The 17,348-nt window shown below is 47.7% G+C and overlaps 1 protein-coding gene across 1 annotated transcript in view; it reads right to left on the reverse strand.

The window, feature by feature from the left end:
• The window catches only part of Delta (neurogenic locus protein delta), a 59,917-nt gene extending 43,764 nt beyond the window's left edge, over positions 1 to 16,153 (reverse strand). The window contains exons 1-2 of the mRNA XM_076311762.1: positions 15,166 to 16,153; positions 10,660 to 10,962 (exon numbers count right to left, since the gene is read on the reverse strand). Coding sequence (XP_076167877.1) covers positions 10,660 to 10,962; positions 15,166 to 15,225 — 363 coding nt within the window. The 5' untranslated portion in view covers positions 15,226 to 16,153. The remainder of the gene's footprint in view (positions 1 to 10,659; positions 10,963 to 15,165) is intronic.
• Positions 16,154 to 17,348: the final 1,195 nt, after the last annotated feature.

The raw sequence follows: 17,348 nt of genomic DNA on the forward strand, positions 1-17,348 counted from the left end.
CTATTAATAGGAAGAGTATTTTTTTAAAGCTGAATTATACGCAGAACGCGGGACATAAATGGGTTAACAAATTACATCGTCGCGGTTTCGACGAACCGCGCGGAGTATTCCCGGCCCGCGTCAGATGGAAACGGAAGATCATAGGCAAACAATTTCGTGGTCTCGGAGCGCGTACGAACCGCACGGAGAGAGAGGAAAAAAAACACGAGACGATTTTTCTCTCCTCGACGTATCCCGTGGAACCGGCAGAGCGCAGGGCAATTTGTCTCGGCGAAAAGAACGAAAAAGGGGGGGGGGGGGGGGCGAGGAGCACGGTCGTCGCCAGGTATGTCACATGCGTGTACACGTTAGAAAGTTCCAGCGAGATTCCGCGGTTCTCCTGGGTCCCGAGATTCTGCGGCTAGAGGGGAGGTAGGGTCAGTTCGACCGCGGGGGGAGGCCAGTAGAATCGAGGGAAAAAAGACGAGTGGTAAAACGAGGCAGAAAAACGTACGGGAAGAGCGGAAGGTGTAAGGTTGAAACGAGAAAGACAGACCGAAGAAGCAGACCGTCCTTTTCTCTCGCGGCAAGGACGAAAGCAGAGACCAGAAAGAACGATGGAACGAACGAAAGGACGGACGAAAGAGAACGAGGTGGAGACGAGATGGTCTGAGCTCGGAGCAGAGCGAGGGAGAGAAGGAAATAAATTGTCGAGGAGACAAATGCCACCGTGATCGTCCGCTAATTTATTACGGGGATCGGAATTAAGCCGACAAAAAGCTGAAAAAGCCCCGCGTAGGCATCCGTAGAACAATGTGTTGGGTGTGTTCGGTGGCCGGTTAGCAGTTCTGCCACGACCGAAACGAGAGGAGAGCGACGCGAAGGAGGGACGAAGAAGGACCGATGGGGGTTCGTACGGTGGCAGAAAGAGACGGGAGGACCGGTGGTGGTGCGTTTCCAACACACGCGGGGGAAGGACGAGGAGGGAAAAGGAAGGAAAAAGATGCGAGAAAAAACGCACCGTAAGGTAACGAGAGTGAGATAGAAACGAGAAGTTAGCTGGACGAAGAGGGCGAACACAGTGAAAGAGAGACACCGGAGGAGGAACCTGGATGATGAAAAGGAAGAGAACAGAGGCTCGTTCCGTCCGAGAGAAGGAGATAGGCACGCTCGCTCGGGAGTCGGTTCCCACGGCTGCGCAGCATACCTCCACCTTCTCTCGCCTCTCGCTCCTCCCCGCTGCTCTCCTGGTCAATGGTCGCGTCTCTCTCGGCCTCGTGCTCCTCTTCCGTCTCGCTCTCTCTCTCTGTCTCCGTCGTCGCGCTTCGTACGCTCAGACTCTCTCTGGCTCGTTCGTTCGTTCGTTCGTTCGTTCGTTCGTTCGTTCGCGAACCAACTCTTTCCTCGTCACTCTATCGGGACTATCGCTAGCTGCTTCTTTCTTTATTTCTCCGCTCGATGGAATAGCCTTCCTCCTCCTAACCTCTCCCGTTCGCTCGTCCTTCCTTCTTTCGTACACGCGTTTCGCCACGTACGGTGCACGCCGCGGACTGCAATCTCAGCCGGCGCGTATGCATATGCACGAATTAATCATCGCGGAAAACGCTCGCGGAGAACGAGAAAGAAGAAACAGGTAGCCGACTGACTCGTTGCATGTAGATGCGCCGGGTACGATTCGGTATCGAGACTGCCGGGGGAGGTGATTCATCGTGGAAAAAGGAGCCGGAAGTCTGGAACGACTTTTCGCGGCGTCCATGAGAAAACGGTGGCTCTCCATTGGATATCCTCCTAACCGGTTAGACAAACTCGCGTGACTTACGATAACCGTGTTTAATGAACAATTCTAGAAAAACGAGTTGAACTTTATTTTAGCTTTTATTTAACGAGTTTATCCACCATAATGAGGAATAAAGTATACATATTCGAGTACATAAAAACAAAACGTATAGTAGCACAGAAAGCGAACCTTGCCTACCTAACCCTAATTATCAAAGTTATTCTTCGCGATAAAAAAATCTCGGTAGCCTAATTGGACTCGAACATTGGTTAAAGGGAAACAACCAACGTACCTGGTTAGAAATGAAGGCCATCTTTGCAATTTATCTTCGGACTTCGATAATTATTCTTTTGTTACAATTTATTAAATCTTGAACGATGGCGCGACTAGTGGGATAAAAATGAAACCAAAATAAAAAAAAAAAAAAAAAAAAAAAAAAAGAAACGATTCAAAAATATTAATCTTGTCATCATCCATTTTCTAAAATAACAATTTACATCGAAACGCCATGCTCTTGAATTTTAAAATAAAATGTTCAAAAGTATTTTTAAACGATTGAACTTTAAAAATATGTAAACGAAATTTTTTCGATTTTTCGACCGTGGTTATTCTATCTCTTGGGAAACGGTTTTAAAAGGGAGGAGTAAAAAAAAAAAATGGAGAATATTCAACTTGCATCGCGGAAACCCAGTCGTCCTAGCGGTTCTATTTTTAACCATTCACGCTTTAATGTCTCGCGCGTAGACGAGCATGGTCTCGCGCTCGAAGACCGTGGCATTTCCGCATGGAGAAATTTTTGTGGCCTCCATTCTTCGTCGAAAGGAGGAAGAGGAAACTGAGGATAACGAGCGACGACACCGTCGCCTTAGGCCACAACTCCCTCGCCGCGGGCCTAAGAAAAGTACATTGACACGCCCATGGACGCGCGTTTTTCTAACTGTGTTACGTAGCGATCGACAAACACCGAATTAGGTTCCCGCAGCGCTCTTTTTCACCAACGAGTGGAACCCCCCCCCCCCGGTCCGTCGCTTGTGTCGAACGAACGCGTTTAATCGCGACTCGTTACACTGAATTATTACACCAACCGAATAATTTTATTCGTTCCTTTCCTCGTTTCGAGTAATGCGAACAAAAGTCACGCTTTCACACTCCCTCTTTAACGCCAAGTACCGCACACAAGTTCTTTTATTAATGGTTATTTCGCCGAGCCACCACGCGATTATTACCGTTCCCCGAGTTTCTATTTCCCGCGCAATCTTATTTATTTTTTTATTCAACGTCCTCATCGCATCAAGTTTGTTCCATTATACGCGTAAAGTAAACATTCGTTTACTGCGTGGGACTAAATGCGAGAGAACAAAAACCTCCTAACCCCCTATTCGATTATCCGACATAGTTCCCTTGTAATCGATGGAACACCGACCATGGGACGAAACGCGTCGCAGATCTGTTCCCTGTCAAACGTCAACATAACCTCCTCGTCTCGGGTGTGTGTCCACGACTACCGACTGCAATAAAACGGAGGAGCGTTCACGCGCGAGGGAGAGAGAAAAAAAGTTCGAGCGCAAAAAGTGAAACGTGCTAGAACAGAAACCAAGATACAATCGTTCCTCGTAAATCGGTAAAGAAACAACGGACCGAACGCTCGAAAAGAAAAAGCGATAGAAAAAGAAACGTGTAGTGCGCAAAAACCGCTTATAAACACGAGTTTTATTTTACGATCGTGGCCGAAACGAGGTGCAAAGAAAAGGGGCTGCCGCGGTAAACGACAACGGAAGAAAAAGAAACAAGAGTACGCGAGGAAGGTTATGTCGCGCAACGTCGGATCTCCGCGCGTATGAGAGAAAAAAAAAAGAAAGAAGCACGTTCATAGGCAAGAGCGAAATGAGACAGAAAAACGAACTCGTTCCGCGTGGACGGCACACGTTCGGCGGGACATGTTAATCAGCTTTGACAGCAGGTATATCGGCTGACGTGTACCTGGCTTGATGACCACGTGTCGCGCCTCCAGGGTGGGGCAGATACACTTTTGTTTACATATCTCACCGTGGTTCACCGCGACGAGGTTAGAAACAGACGGCCCGTATTATACACTCTCTCTTTCTCTTGGTGGCTTTACCAGGCGCTCACGAACGCAAAAAAGATACCCACGGGGCAGAAACCCATTCCACCATTATTACGGGGGCTCTCTCGTTGAGCTTTTTCAACGTCCCTCGAAAAGAAGTCAATCCCGGCGTAGCAGAAGGAGTGCAGCCGGAGGAGGTAAACTTTCCTTCGCGACACGGTTCGAGCAACCGTGCCTCCACCTCTTAGTGGCTATTCGTAGATAAGTTTGAGACGCGTTTGTAATTATTATCCGGCGTAACGACTCTAATTGGTTATTCCGCTAATTAGATTTTGACGATTAATTAACTGACGGGTTTCTCACGATTGGAAACAATGCTGCGCGAGACTCGAGGCGCCACCTGGGATCTATTTTTTTTTTTTTAGCTGCGTCTGTCCGAAGCTTCCACGAGTCTATCTCCCCGTAATCGATCCGAAAACAAACGAGATCGATGCGCAGCACCGCGGACGCCTCGACAAGCCCATTTCGAGCGGCGAGACTAGGAAGAGTAGAAGGAAGCGACGAGATGGAAAAGAGGTCGATCGCGGGTGGTTCTAAAGATACGCGTACCGGCGGCCAGAAATCGTAGGAGCTGGCCTCTATACTCTGTCCAACGAGACGAGGCAGAAAAAATAAACAAAAAATTCACACGTTGCGTAGGACGAATTTGTGGGTTTTGACCGAGGGACCTCGCGTGCAACTTAAGGCGTTACGAATTTTAAAAATCCGAATGGTAAAGGGAAGCTATTATTAATCGTTATGGTGGCAACGTTTTTTCAATTAAAAAAAAAAAGAAAAACCTTGTGAATTACAACGAAAAAATGGATTCCTTACACTTTGAAGAATAGTTTTCTAATTGTTCATTTACAATTGCCCGTGTAAAAAATTTATTTCCCGTGGCAGTAAATGCCAGCTGCAGTTGACGATTGGAAGAATAATTTATTAGAAATGTTAATGATTCTGATACTTCAAATTTTAAATGTACTATCAATATTTGTCTCAATAAATTAAAATGTAGTATTTTATGAAAACAAATTTGATTATTTTCTTCGGTATATCGATTATTCTCCCTTAGAATCGATTCTCTTAAAGCTAAACTAAAAACTTTTTTTTTCTTTCCAATTATTTAGGGTTCCTTAAAACCTTATATCGACCCTGGCCTAGTCACGCGTCGATCACGTGTCAATCGTTCTATCTTCTCGTTAGACGGAGTATAAGCTGACCGCCAAGAACGTTTCTCGTTTAATCTCGCAACATTGTACAAAGAGGTGTCGGCGCCACATGCCACGGCGACAACGTAAATTATACCGCGGCGCAAAAGTTGCCGATAAATTTCTACTTTCAGTGAAGAAAAAGTTACGGTTATTCGCATCTACGGGGCGACACGAGCAACACCGTGGTCAGCCCGAGTCCACGGGCTCGCCCTCTCTCTATCTAAGACGTAATTTATGCTAAACGCTTCGCGTCGTGGAAGCCGCCGCGCATCGCCGTACACCCGAGTCAGCCATTCATCCGACGCCCTTCTCCGCTCGTTCCTTCTCGTCTGGGACGCGAATCACGCAGCCTTTTCGGCCGTGGGACCACGATCCTCTGTCTCTTTCGGTCCCACCTTCTCTCCGTCGTTACCCCACCTTCCACCGCGTGCACCACCTTTATGCCCCCCTCTCCCCATCTCGCTCTATTTCGCTCTCCCCAAGGCCTTTCATCCGGTCTTCGCTTTCTCTCGCTTGCTCTCCACCCGACGTCCTCTCGTCGGTACCCACGATCCTCGAGTATGTACGATATACGCGTTGCTTTGTGGACCGGTACGCACCGGAGACAGGAAGGATAAGGAAGAAAAGAATTTTTTAATGACTCTTTGAAGCGAGCGATGATCCTTTGTGTTACCGTCAAACGGTGCGACGACACGCGTGTCGGGTTACCCTCGCGGAAAAATTGATAAGACTCGCGAATTCCAGGCAACTGAACCAGACCGGAAAGATAAAAACTTTATCCAGTTTTTTCGTTAAAATAAATATTTCATCTTCGTATCGCATCTTTCGAAATGGAATCACAGTATACACCTTACGCGAGTTACAAAATCGATCGGAAAAAAAAAAATAATGTTAAGACTATTGCGAAGTTTCAGAACCATCGATCCATGCCCTTGAACGACAAGAATACAATTTCCTCGTTTTTCGATTCTACTCTGGGCAAGACAATTGCTACGAGCGACGCGAACGCGAGGAAAGGAAAGCGAGGAGCAACGAGTATGCAGAAAATCTCGCGTAACCGAGTGGATTCCACGCGCAACGATTCGACGCACAGTAGCCGCACTGTCGCGAGTCGTGCTGTTTTAATAAGTCGAGCAGCATGGCAGCGATAACATGGAGCAATTAACCCAGGAAAGAGCGAGAGAGCAGGAGGCTCTCGATCTTGATGCAACGACACGAAGGTTACGACTACGTATCAAGCTCTCGGGGCTCTTCTGTCTTTTCCAGCCTCTTAATTAACGGCAGACACGCGCGTCCCCGGACGAACGCGCTTGCGCAATCCGTGCTCCTGTTGTCTACTCCCCCCTACTCTCTACCTAGCCACTCGAGAGAGTTTCGGTAACCTCCTTATCTCCCGATCGGGCGGTGCGCGGTAATTAGGGTGGTATATCTCCGCGAATGAATTCAGCGTAGAAAATCGCGACCAACAGACCCGGCAATTTACCGTCCCTCTTGCTCAGTCTTCTCCGTGTCGAATGAAAGAAGCTCCTCGCCGTCTCTCGACTCCGCGTAACTGTTATTAATAGTACATTGTTGCTTTCGCTTGCCGTGGATCGCGATAATTCCAGTAATTAGCGCGTTTCCGGCATCGTCGATCCAGCATTTAGTCTTCGAAGGATTCACTGCCCCGTGGGAGATCGTCGTTAATGCGAGACGAACATGCGAATATACTTTGACGTGTGTTAACCTCAAAATTTTTGTTTTCGATTCGGTTCGTACGGTCGATCGTCGGTATCGCGGCGACACGTTTCACGTTATTTGTCTCGAGCGGGCCGCGATGTTTTTCGCCCGACGGAAGCTCATTCTCACGCATCGGCGCAACGAAAATAAATCCTGCACTCCGAATAGCGATTACACGTTACGACGCCGCCGCCTTTACCGCGGCGTCGGCCGCCAACATAGACGGACTACCGTGCCGGATTCAAAGGTTGCTTCTCCGCTCAGGATTCCGGCCAGCTTCTCTTCCGAGAACGCGACTTTTTTTTCCCTTACTCGGACGAGTTCCTGCCTTCGAAACAGCGCTCGTTCGTTCGTTCCCTCGCCCGATATAGCTCCTAATATCGGCCGATACCGGAGGAGGAAGCGAGACGCGGCGACAGGGGCTAGAAAATCGTAAAAAAATCTCGGCGAGAAATCACCGTCGGTGGAAAAAAAGTATACCGAGCTCGAGAAATAAAAAGAGTGATCGCTCCCGAGACTAGGAACGCGACGGAGGCACGCGTGCGAGAGAGAAAGAGTGGGGCAAGGGGGAGATGGCGTTTTCGAAGAGAGACGGTGAGAACTGGTCACAGAGGTGGCGCGAGGGACGCCATATGGGTTAGTAAATTTAACTCTGCTTGCGAGAGAACTTCGAAGACGAGGACAGAGTATCAGGAAGAGTGAGAGAGAACGAGGGAGAGAGATTACGAGGGAAGTGTAGAAGCACAAAAGGCCTAGCCATCTGCCAGTGGCCCTGCAGAGCGTCTCATAGGCAGAAGTGCGCGGAACAGCAACGAGTGAACTGACGTACACCAGGGATGGTGAGCAAACATTGGCGTAGTCGCGTGTTAATACGTCGAATGGCGGATTGGACGTGTTACGCTTCCAATTGAATTTTTTTGTCGTTCCCAGCGGCGAGAATACTTGAATTCGACGATGCTCTTGTTATATCTTCATTTCTATGTTAATTCCACGATAACCTGACGGTACAAAAACTCGTACGATGTATACGGAAGTAAACTAAATTTCCACACCGATCCAATCATCGACACTTTCAATTTTTTCAACGAGCTATATACTTTAAATTTAACAATATTCTCATCGCATTTACTGACGAATTTTCTTTCAATTTTTCGAATAAATATTAAAAGCGTTTATTGCGTAAAGTCATTTCGTTTTTCAAAATTGAGAATATATAATTTAATAAAATGTTTATACACTTTAAAAAAATTGTATTTCATTTTCACCAAAAAAAAAAAAATAATGACTATCGGAACAACCTAATATTTCACTACCACTGAGTTCTAATAGACAGTAAATGGTATTTAAAATTTTCTATGGTTATCTAATGCGACAACTGTCAAAACGTGTGTCGATAATTGGTGTATTTAATTGCAAAAAGCGTTACAGGGTACAACGTGAAACTTTTCGTTGAAAATGTGCACACTTTTCGCCAATGTCGGAAGAATTATCGAAGCAACAACAAGCAAGCAATAACAGCAACAGCAGGAGGGAGAGACAAGTGCCATGATACCTCTCTTTCTTTTTCTCTCGCCTCTTGCACCATCTGCCATTCGGTCGGTGATCCTCGTCGCACCCGTGGCCGCGCTCGTGCACGCGTGCAACGTGCCACGAAATGCAACGCTTTTAATGCGATCGACCTGCCTTTCTTTCGCCGCGACCGCGAGAAAGTTGGAAGAAGACAGGAGGCTGGAATTTTTGTTGCGAACGATTCCCTTTTTTTACGCTTCTGTTCATTAATTACTGGACAGGACCGGTTATTTATCGACAGGTGCAAGATAAGTACTTCGTAAGATTTGTACGCGATTGTATTTCACAAGTATTACGTACTCGTACTCCGGCGGCAGGAGGTGGAGAGACTATAATAATTTCGATAAACGTTTACGACAATGTAGCAAAAATTTACCGTACGGTATCGAATCGAGACTATTTGGTAACTTACAAACGTTACGTTACAAAAATAGTCTTACCCGGTGCCAAAACCGTTTTGCTACATGTGCAACCTTCTGGTCGGACTCACAAACGCGAAATGAGATCTTATCAGTGGGCCATCTGGTGGCGAATTCGGTAAGAATTTCCGCTCACCGGTTCGCAGCTAGGGCCGGTATTATTTGAATAATTTAATATTCCAATGCTACGAATACATTGTGGATATTTTAGTATTAGAGAATAATTGAATACAAAGTCTACAAGTTTGAGTCATACCCTTGTGATTATCCTTATCGAAACATTCGATGAACAGTTACAGCGCTTCCTCTCGGACGAGATAACGAGCAAATTAAAACGACCGTGTTCGCTTTCGACGATGCTACCCTAATCGACCAATTTACTTTTCAATTCTTCCTTATCGATTGTAACGGAAACCAGGAAATAGACACACCGACGCGAAAAAGATCTTTACGAGCTTCTTCGAACCCGCCGGTGTAACAGTAGATGATAAAAGTGAACAGTTTCGCCCCAACAGGCGGTCGCGCGTTAGGTTAGGGCGGCATACCTCCGTGTTTTCCTGTTGCTCGGAAGAATCGGTCAACTTGGTCACAATTTAGCTCGTGCCCCGATGATTCGCCAAGAACATGGAAAGATACGAGCCGAGAGATCGCAGATACAACCCCCTTTTAAGTCTACCAGGAAATCTTAATTTTCCACGGCAACCGCTCGCGGTCATTATTCCACAGACAAGGATCGAAGTTGCGAGCCGCGGCTCGCTCGGTCGAAAAACTACGGGAGCGCAGCACGAGGGGGAGTTACTACCGAGAATCGGGTAACCGTCACCGAAAGACACACAAGCCAACAGCACGCGCTGATTTCCGATGTTAAAACGCTCTAATTGTCTGTTGTTTCTTTTCGCTACCGTGCGCTATCCGTGCCACGCGAAAAAGAATCAGAGATCTCTTGTCACAGATTGTACGAAAACCGAGCACAGTCCCCGTAACTCGTGATCTCGGCGACGTTTCGCAAACCGAACGTGAGAACGGATCGCGCATCTCGGTATACGTGACGTATCGATGTTTTTCCGCGATTCATTGCCGCGTATCTCCATCGAGTTCCGCTTACGTTCCAACCATTTTTCGCGTCCCACGTCGCACGCGATATTATGGTAATCCACGCGATCGCGGAAAGAAAAAAAAGAAAAAAAATACGGAAACGTCGAGGAATCGCGATTTTTCGCTTATCTTCGATCACGGCTTCACGGGACTCGCGCAACTGTTGTCTTTTTTTTTTTTCACTCGTAAATCGCATGGTGACAATATTGGATTTATGTCACGGTTGAGCACGATTAACATGTTATCGTCTTTTTTCCCCCGAACGAGAATAATTTCTAACGGTTTTACAACGTAAAATATCTAAGGCAAATATCTAAAGAAAATATCTCGGGAACGAAGAAAAACAACGAAAACATAACCTTTGATTGGTAAGGTGCCATCAAAATGGCCGACTTGTGTCGATTTATTATTATATTATAACAAAAACGAAGGTAATATGTAAATTTAACGAACATAGTTTACTTACATATAAATGTGCGAACCGAATATAAATTGTCGCGTATTGTATAAATGGTACACGAAGGACTCGAATAAGAAAAATTAATCAAATTTTAAGTTAAAATAATTCTTTGCTTTTTCTACACGAATTTACACCGTCGACAACGAAATCGAAGCATTCATTCGTAAATAAACTGTGCTTGTTAAAGTTACGTTCTACATTCATTTTTATTTGAATATGACAAGGAACGCGTATTTATTATTTGTTATTATTCCATGGAATTCCAATTTTCATTTTTGAGACACGCGTAAATAATTAGACGGAATATAAAAAATGACACTTACCGGCCACGTGAACTCAAATGGAAATCTGATTGGATTGGTGAAACTCGGCATGGCGACGTTGGGGCTCAGATTGACGATGTTCTCGCCCAGTACGGGTGTGACGACGTCGCCGTATGTGCACGGCGTCGTCGTGTCGATCTTCACCTGATATTGTTTCAGGCAAACCCTGAACCTGGTTTTGCAAACGCCCGAGCACTCGCCCGTCTTGGACGTGCTGCCGGAACAGCACTTGCCCAGACTGTCTTTTCCGTACTCGTTCACGAACGACTTCAGCCTCAACTCGAACACCCCAGAGGCGTTTACCTGAAAACATTATTGCATCGACTTTGTAGCATTAATCGTGTAAACGTTCGCTTGCTGCGTCGGATAAAAGAAAATGAAACGCCGAGCATGTGGTTTTCGAACCTAACCTTAAAAATATACATAAAAAGAAAAAGAAGATGGAAACGAACAATAATAATAGTCTCGTTGATATCCCGTCGCGCACAGTGTTCGATCAACAACGATTACAAAACCATATTTGAAGTGTAAACGATTCGACATATACCACACGCAGAAAATCCGTAATTCAATTCGTACACAATATTCGTAGAACGCCTCACGGGCGTCGACCGCACGCACCGACGCGTCAAACGCTACTAGCGTTCGATTAAAATCGATTTCATCGATCGTTTTCATTGCACGCACCTACCTCACGTCGCCCCGCCTAACTCGTTTCTCTAAACGTGTCGATGGGAACGTGAAAGTGGCAGAAAATCGGCGAATTCTCGCGAAACCGCGCACAATCGCGACAAACTTGGCCAGATCCCCAACGTCGGGGGTCGCCTCGTGCCCAACGACCGAACACGCCGCCGGGGCAGCACGTGTGTAAGCGCGTTTTTGCGCACGCGTGTCTCGCACTGCGCGTCTCCCAGGAGGAGCAGAGATATCTGCGCAAGTGACCCGACAAAAAGTACTTTTTTCACTCGGCAAGACGCGAGCGAGCGAGCGGACGACGAGGCCGCGGGGGGGGGGGGGGGGGGGGGCAGAGGCGCAGATGGACATTTCGCCACGCGTGCTGCTCGAGCACCAACGATCATGGAACACGAGGGGCGTTTTCGAGGAGAGAGAAAAGAAAGCGCTGGAACAACCAGTCGTAAATGTATTAACGTACCCTACTGGTTCTTACGAACGCCAAAGCAACATCGCGAAGAATTAATCGCGACGGTAGGCGTTGCAGAATGTTTTTCATTTCTTTATCGAGCGTAAAATTCAATCGAATTAGCGGCGCGCACGCGAGCGATCTATGTTTTCCCGAACGAGAACAACGTCGGGACTTGAAACGAAACGTCGTACTTCTTGATTACTTTGTATCGACGACTTAAACGTCCTACAAAGTCTGCCGCGATGACCATCCCTACCGGAATCGCTCGAGTTTCGCGAAGATTTTACGTTCGAGTCGCGTCTATATAATCGTCTCGGCGACAAGAATCGGGAGGGACCGTTTTTCTTCGGCGACAGTATCCAGTGTAAACAGAGCCGTTGCGTCAATATTTCTTCGTTCCTACCCTCGTCGTTCAGTACGGCCAAGAGAGTTCTTGACCATTGTGGACAATGGCCTACGGCTACGCGCACGCACACGTTGCCCCGTGGAAGTGCATACACAGGCACGCAGACCAGCAGCAGACAAGCGAGCCTTCCCACGAGACATTGTATAGCCAAGCAAAACTATACATATATCGTCTCACGTGAACGAGAGGAGCGCACTAACCTTACTATCGAGCCTGCGGATCGTTTTACGATCTCACTGGTCAACTCCGACCGTCCATTACACCCCTCGTTGTCAACTCGGAATTTTCGACGTACCGTCTTTTTATTTTATATTGTATTCTATTACAATTGCGACGTAATTAATTCGAATAAATCACAGCTCTGTATTTATTAAACGTTTCGATCGAGTACACTTTCGTCATTTACGAAACACAAATTACTCTATGTAACAAAACAAGAAGAAAATAAAGAATCAACAATTCCGTACCGACAAAATTATTCACTCTGCGCTATGTATATATAATTATGTTTCTCAATATTACTAGGTTAGAAGTAAAAGTTTGAATACTGCACAGATCTTTATACTCTGACGATTATAATAATTTTGCATCGTAAGACTCGCTGCAACGATCTTAAAATACTACTCAAGTTAATTATACTAATATACGTAAATTCTTTTATACAAATTTGCTAACAAGTGATTCGATTGAAAAGATTTTGTTTTACGTTACTTCTTACATTATCATACCATTTTCATTGTTTTAATACAGAGGGTAATTGTTCGTCGTATCTACCGATGAGAACAGTTTAACGAACACATTAAACTACACTCGTGTAGCCATGATTCATTCGAATTAATTTTCTAACCTAACCAGCGTTACATATGGCAAGATTACAATTTTATACAATTTTACATCAACATCTGATTTCACGGTTTGGAAAATTTTTCGCGCACTGTACGAAACGATGGTTGTCCGTCTTGCAAGTAGTAATAAACATACAGTTTTATGAGTCGTAAGGTCCGAAAGAGAAAAATATACAATCAAGGGTTTGCAGATCGAACGAAAAATACATATTCCCCCGGTCGAACAATTCTCATTACTGCTCGTAAAACAGCGGTGGCTTCAAGTGTCCGTGTATACACAAGCTTGCGCGCGCGCGCGTGCTCGGTCCTCGATGAGGAATTCTCATTTTTGGCGCGCTGGAGCGCTATTCTCGGAACGAGAATGGCCGCCGTCGACTATTTACGGATACAACAACCGGCGTTATTTCGTCACAAAACAATTTTCAGAGGCACCCTTTGAGAACGCCGTCTCTTCCGAGAGTACGCGTCGCGATACCTCGCGGAAAGACGTTTCGAGACGAAGGAAACAAAGAGCCAATATCTCCGGCAGATTTCCGAGGGTGTCCCGTGAAGGTCGAAAAGAACTTACCGACGAAAGCGAGAGAGAAAGGACGCGACAGGACCCGTCGGTGGAAGGAGCCAAACGAGCGAGGAAAGCAGACGAAGAGGAGCTAGACACTTCTAAAAGAGTGGATCCAGATTTAGAGTTGTTGTACGCGCGGCGAATACTGTTGCCTTTTCTCCTCTTTCGCCGGATGGCTCGAGTCTGGCCGATGCACGACGAGAAACGATATACCGAGCGCGAGAGCGGGACGGAGAGATGAGAAAGACGGGAGAAAAAAAAAACATCTCTCCCAGGAAGAATACACTCGGGACCCGCGGGGTGACTTAGTCGAAAAAGAAACTGAAAGCTAGCACGCAACCACGGGACGACGTTATACTCGGCGAGAATTTCACGAAATCGGTTCGCGAAAGATCGCCGCCGCCGTGCGTTAAAATTGGAAAGCATTCCGTCGTCGCGTACGAGCGCGTGTGTTATCGATCGAAACGCACACGCGCTTACCGATATAGCGTTCGGCTGGATAAATATAAGCCGCGATCGCACTTACGCAAGTATTTAATTAGACGCGGGAGAACGTATCGGTGATACGCGCACGAGCTCGGGCCGGAGAGAGAAAGACGGACGGTAAATATATAGAACGAAGGCTTCTATTCTGAACGCAGCCATCGCCGGAGTGTCATCCGTTTTTATCCATAAATACCAACAGAGCTTACGGCCGACCGACCGACCGGTTTGACAGACGGGAACGTCTTGGATTCCGAACCAAAACATCGCGCCATTCATCGACAGTCGACGAAGGTCGAACCACGATGCCTCGAAGTTGACAAACTATCCGTGGGATTTGACAATACGACACACGATCCCGTAGAGTCCGTTGACAAAATAATCCTTTCATCGTTTATGTACCCCTGTTCCAGCGGAGATTCTGCAGAGACGTTTCCGCATCGGAAATTTATCGATTCGGTAGATTCCGCTTACGCGCCTGTTATCGACTGTTCGAAATCCTTTTTTTAACCTTTTCACGGATAACATGGCGTTAAATCATCCCCGTATCCCTTGTCGAACCGATCGGTGCCGATAATTGAACGGCGCGCGAGCCAATCTCGAGCATCGACGAAGGAAAAAAATGAATGCACCGAGAACGTAAACCGACGAGTATTAACCCGATCGTTAACATTAGACGCGAGAGCGTTGTGCTTGTATCGTTATCGTCGTACGAAGACTCGTAACGCAACAGGATCGCAATCTGGTCGGACACGTTCAACGCGCGAAATCCTTTGCGAATGGGGGTGGTTTGTAAAAGATTTCGACGCGTTGGAAAAAATGTTTCGCAACGCGTTCGCGCGCCCGACGGACCGTAGCTAAAAATAAACGGAAATATTTTCAAGCATCGTGCATTTTTTCGAATCGAAAGGAAACGTCTTTCTCTCTCTCTCTCTTTTTTCCTTCTTTTTACGCTTTTCTAAATAAACCGTTTTGTCGATAGATTTCATTTTCGAATAAAACTGCCCGGTTTTAGATTTAAGAGGCAATCGAAGGTCGACGTGTTTAAGAAAAATCTCACGCTTACCGCTCGGGGTTCTGGCAAGAGCACGACGGCGGCCGTCCACACGAGCATCTTGGTCCACATGTTTGGTGGTTGTTCGATTCGATGTTTACACGCCGCCGGTACGTCGTCGGCGGAGGTGTGTGGACCGTGGTGCCCTGGTGTGCTCGTCGGCGTTACCTCCTCGCGGTGAATTCGCGAGGCTGCATAGCCACCGTACGAGGTACGAGGTGTACGCACCGTCGTATCCTCCTCTTTCGATCCGAAGACGAAGTCGACGTATTAATATAATCCTCGTTAGAAGGCGCGGTGGTAGAACTTTGCCCGGCTTTTTCTTCTTCTCACGCAAGGTACAAAAAAAAAAAACAACAAAGAAAATGAACGAAGCTAACTCACGGACGAAGGAGCCGCCACGGTCACTCCTGTCTGTCGCACTGTACAACACTGAGAATACAAGAAAATGAATATGGTGTATCCGGTGATGGCAAATACAGGTATTCACGGATTATCGCGACAAATATATGAAAATCACGCGCGGACACTGAACACTGTGTGACACACTTTATTCCATTATCCGTGGGACGCCGAGAGTCGTAGAACAGCCTCGTCCAGGGTACGATTAGATCGTCGATGGGATGTAATACCTTCGTGCGTAGGATTTACGAAAAACACACAGGTTTCGCGATCCTTCGGGCGATGTATCTCTCTGTCGCTGAATAATTCTATCTCTCTCGACTGTGTTTCTCTCCGCTGTGTCGTACGCGTGTTGTGTGTACTTCTACGATGACTGATCGTCAAGCTCTTCGAGCGATGTTTTTCCCCCAAATGATCTCTTCTCACTACGCCCGTGTCGAGCGTTCGTTCGCGGCACACGAGCCACTACGTTGACGAGGAGCACGACGATTCCGCCACGAGCATAATTTTCCACGGTTAAAGGCACGTATACAACACTCTCTCCTCCTCGCCAACCGTCGCAACAACGACGAGTCGCGCACTGACTGGCCGTCGACGAACCGTGAGGAATATTCTCTCGGCGACCGGCAAGAGTAGAAGGAGAGACGGTGGTGGTGGCGGTGAAAGAGTAGGAGGAAGAAGAGAAGGGTAGTGGTGGTGGCGGTGGTGGAGTGGTGGTGGTGGTGGTGGTGGTGTGGTGGTGGTGGTGGTGGTGGTGGTGGTGGTGGTGGTGGTGGTGGTGGTGGCGGTGGTGGTGGCGGTGGTGGTGGCGGTGGTGGTGGCGGTGGTGGTGGCGGTGGTGGTGGCGGTGGTGGTGGTGGCGGTGGTGGTGGCGGTGGTGGTGGCGGTGGTGGTGGTGGTGGTGGTGGTGGTGGTGGAGGTGGTGGTGGTGGTGATGGTGGTGGTGGTGATGGTGGTGGTGGTGGTGATGACGATGGTAGTGGGGAAGCGAAGGTGGAGATGGAGCGAGGATACCCTCGTCGTGTGTGACGAGTCAAAGACGAACGGGAGAGTCAATGTGCTTGCCACGAGAGAGGGGAAGTTTTCGTAGGGCCAAGGGTAGGGGGAACAGAAGGAGAAGTAACACGCGAGATAGAACCGGCACGAAGGGCACCGCTCCGCAGCTGAGGTACTACTGGATCCAAGAGATGCGCCCTTTTGCTCGCGTACCGGTGCCGGTTGAGCTCGTATCGTCCCTCGTGGAGGTGAAACGCTGTTCGGTGTGCGCGCGTACGTTGGTGCACGAGCGAACAACAGTTCGTCTCGCTCTCTGCCCCGGTAGTTCCTCCCTTAACGCACACCCGGTGGTATCCCTCTCTTTCTCTCACAAACGGCGACTGTTTCTCGCCGAAAACGTTTCCGCGCCACTAACAGGCAACACTAGCGCCACACCGCGGTAACTCCGTGAACCACTGTAACCATCGACTGCCTCACGAAACACTACCAGCGCGATCGACAGATGGCGAGTCCAATCTCGGTTGGTTTCGCGTGCACACGTGTCCCGTGGACTCGTTGCCTCGCGAGTACGTATGTGTATGCGCGCGCCTCTCTCCGTTTCGCTACTTTCTCTGTCTGAGCGCGACGGGGATAGGTGGTCCTCGGTGGGCAAACCTTTTCCGTTCCGTCTTCTCCTATCGTTCCGTTCACGCGTGCGCTTTAACGTTCAGAATCGACGCGTACGTATACCGCGCGTCCACACCACGGAGTGCAACCCTCGACTGGAGGTAGTAAGCCGAGAGCACCCCTACTTATAA

This window comes from Ptiloglossa arizonensis, chromosome 5 (assembly GCF_051014685.1).
Source record: "Ptiloglossa arizonensis isolate GNS036 chromosome 5, iyPtiAriz1_principal, whole genome shotgun sequence".
In the NCBI taxonomy this organism is placed as follows: Eukaryota; Metazoa; Arthropoda; class Insecta; order Hymenoptera; family Colletidae; genus Ptiloglossa; species Ptiloglossa arizonensis.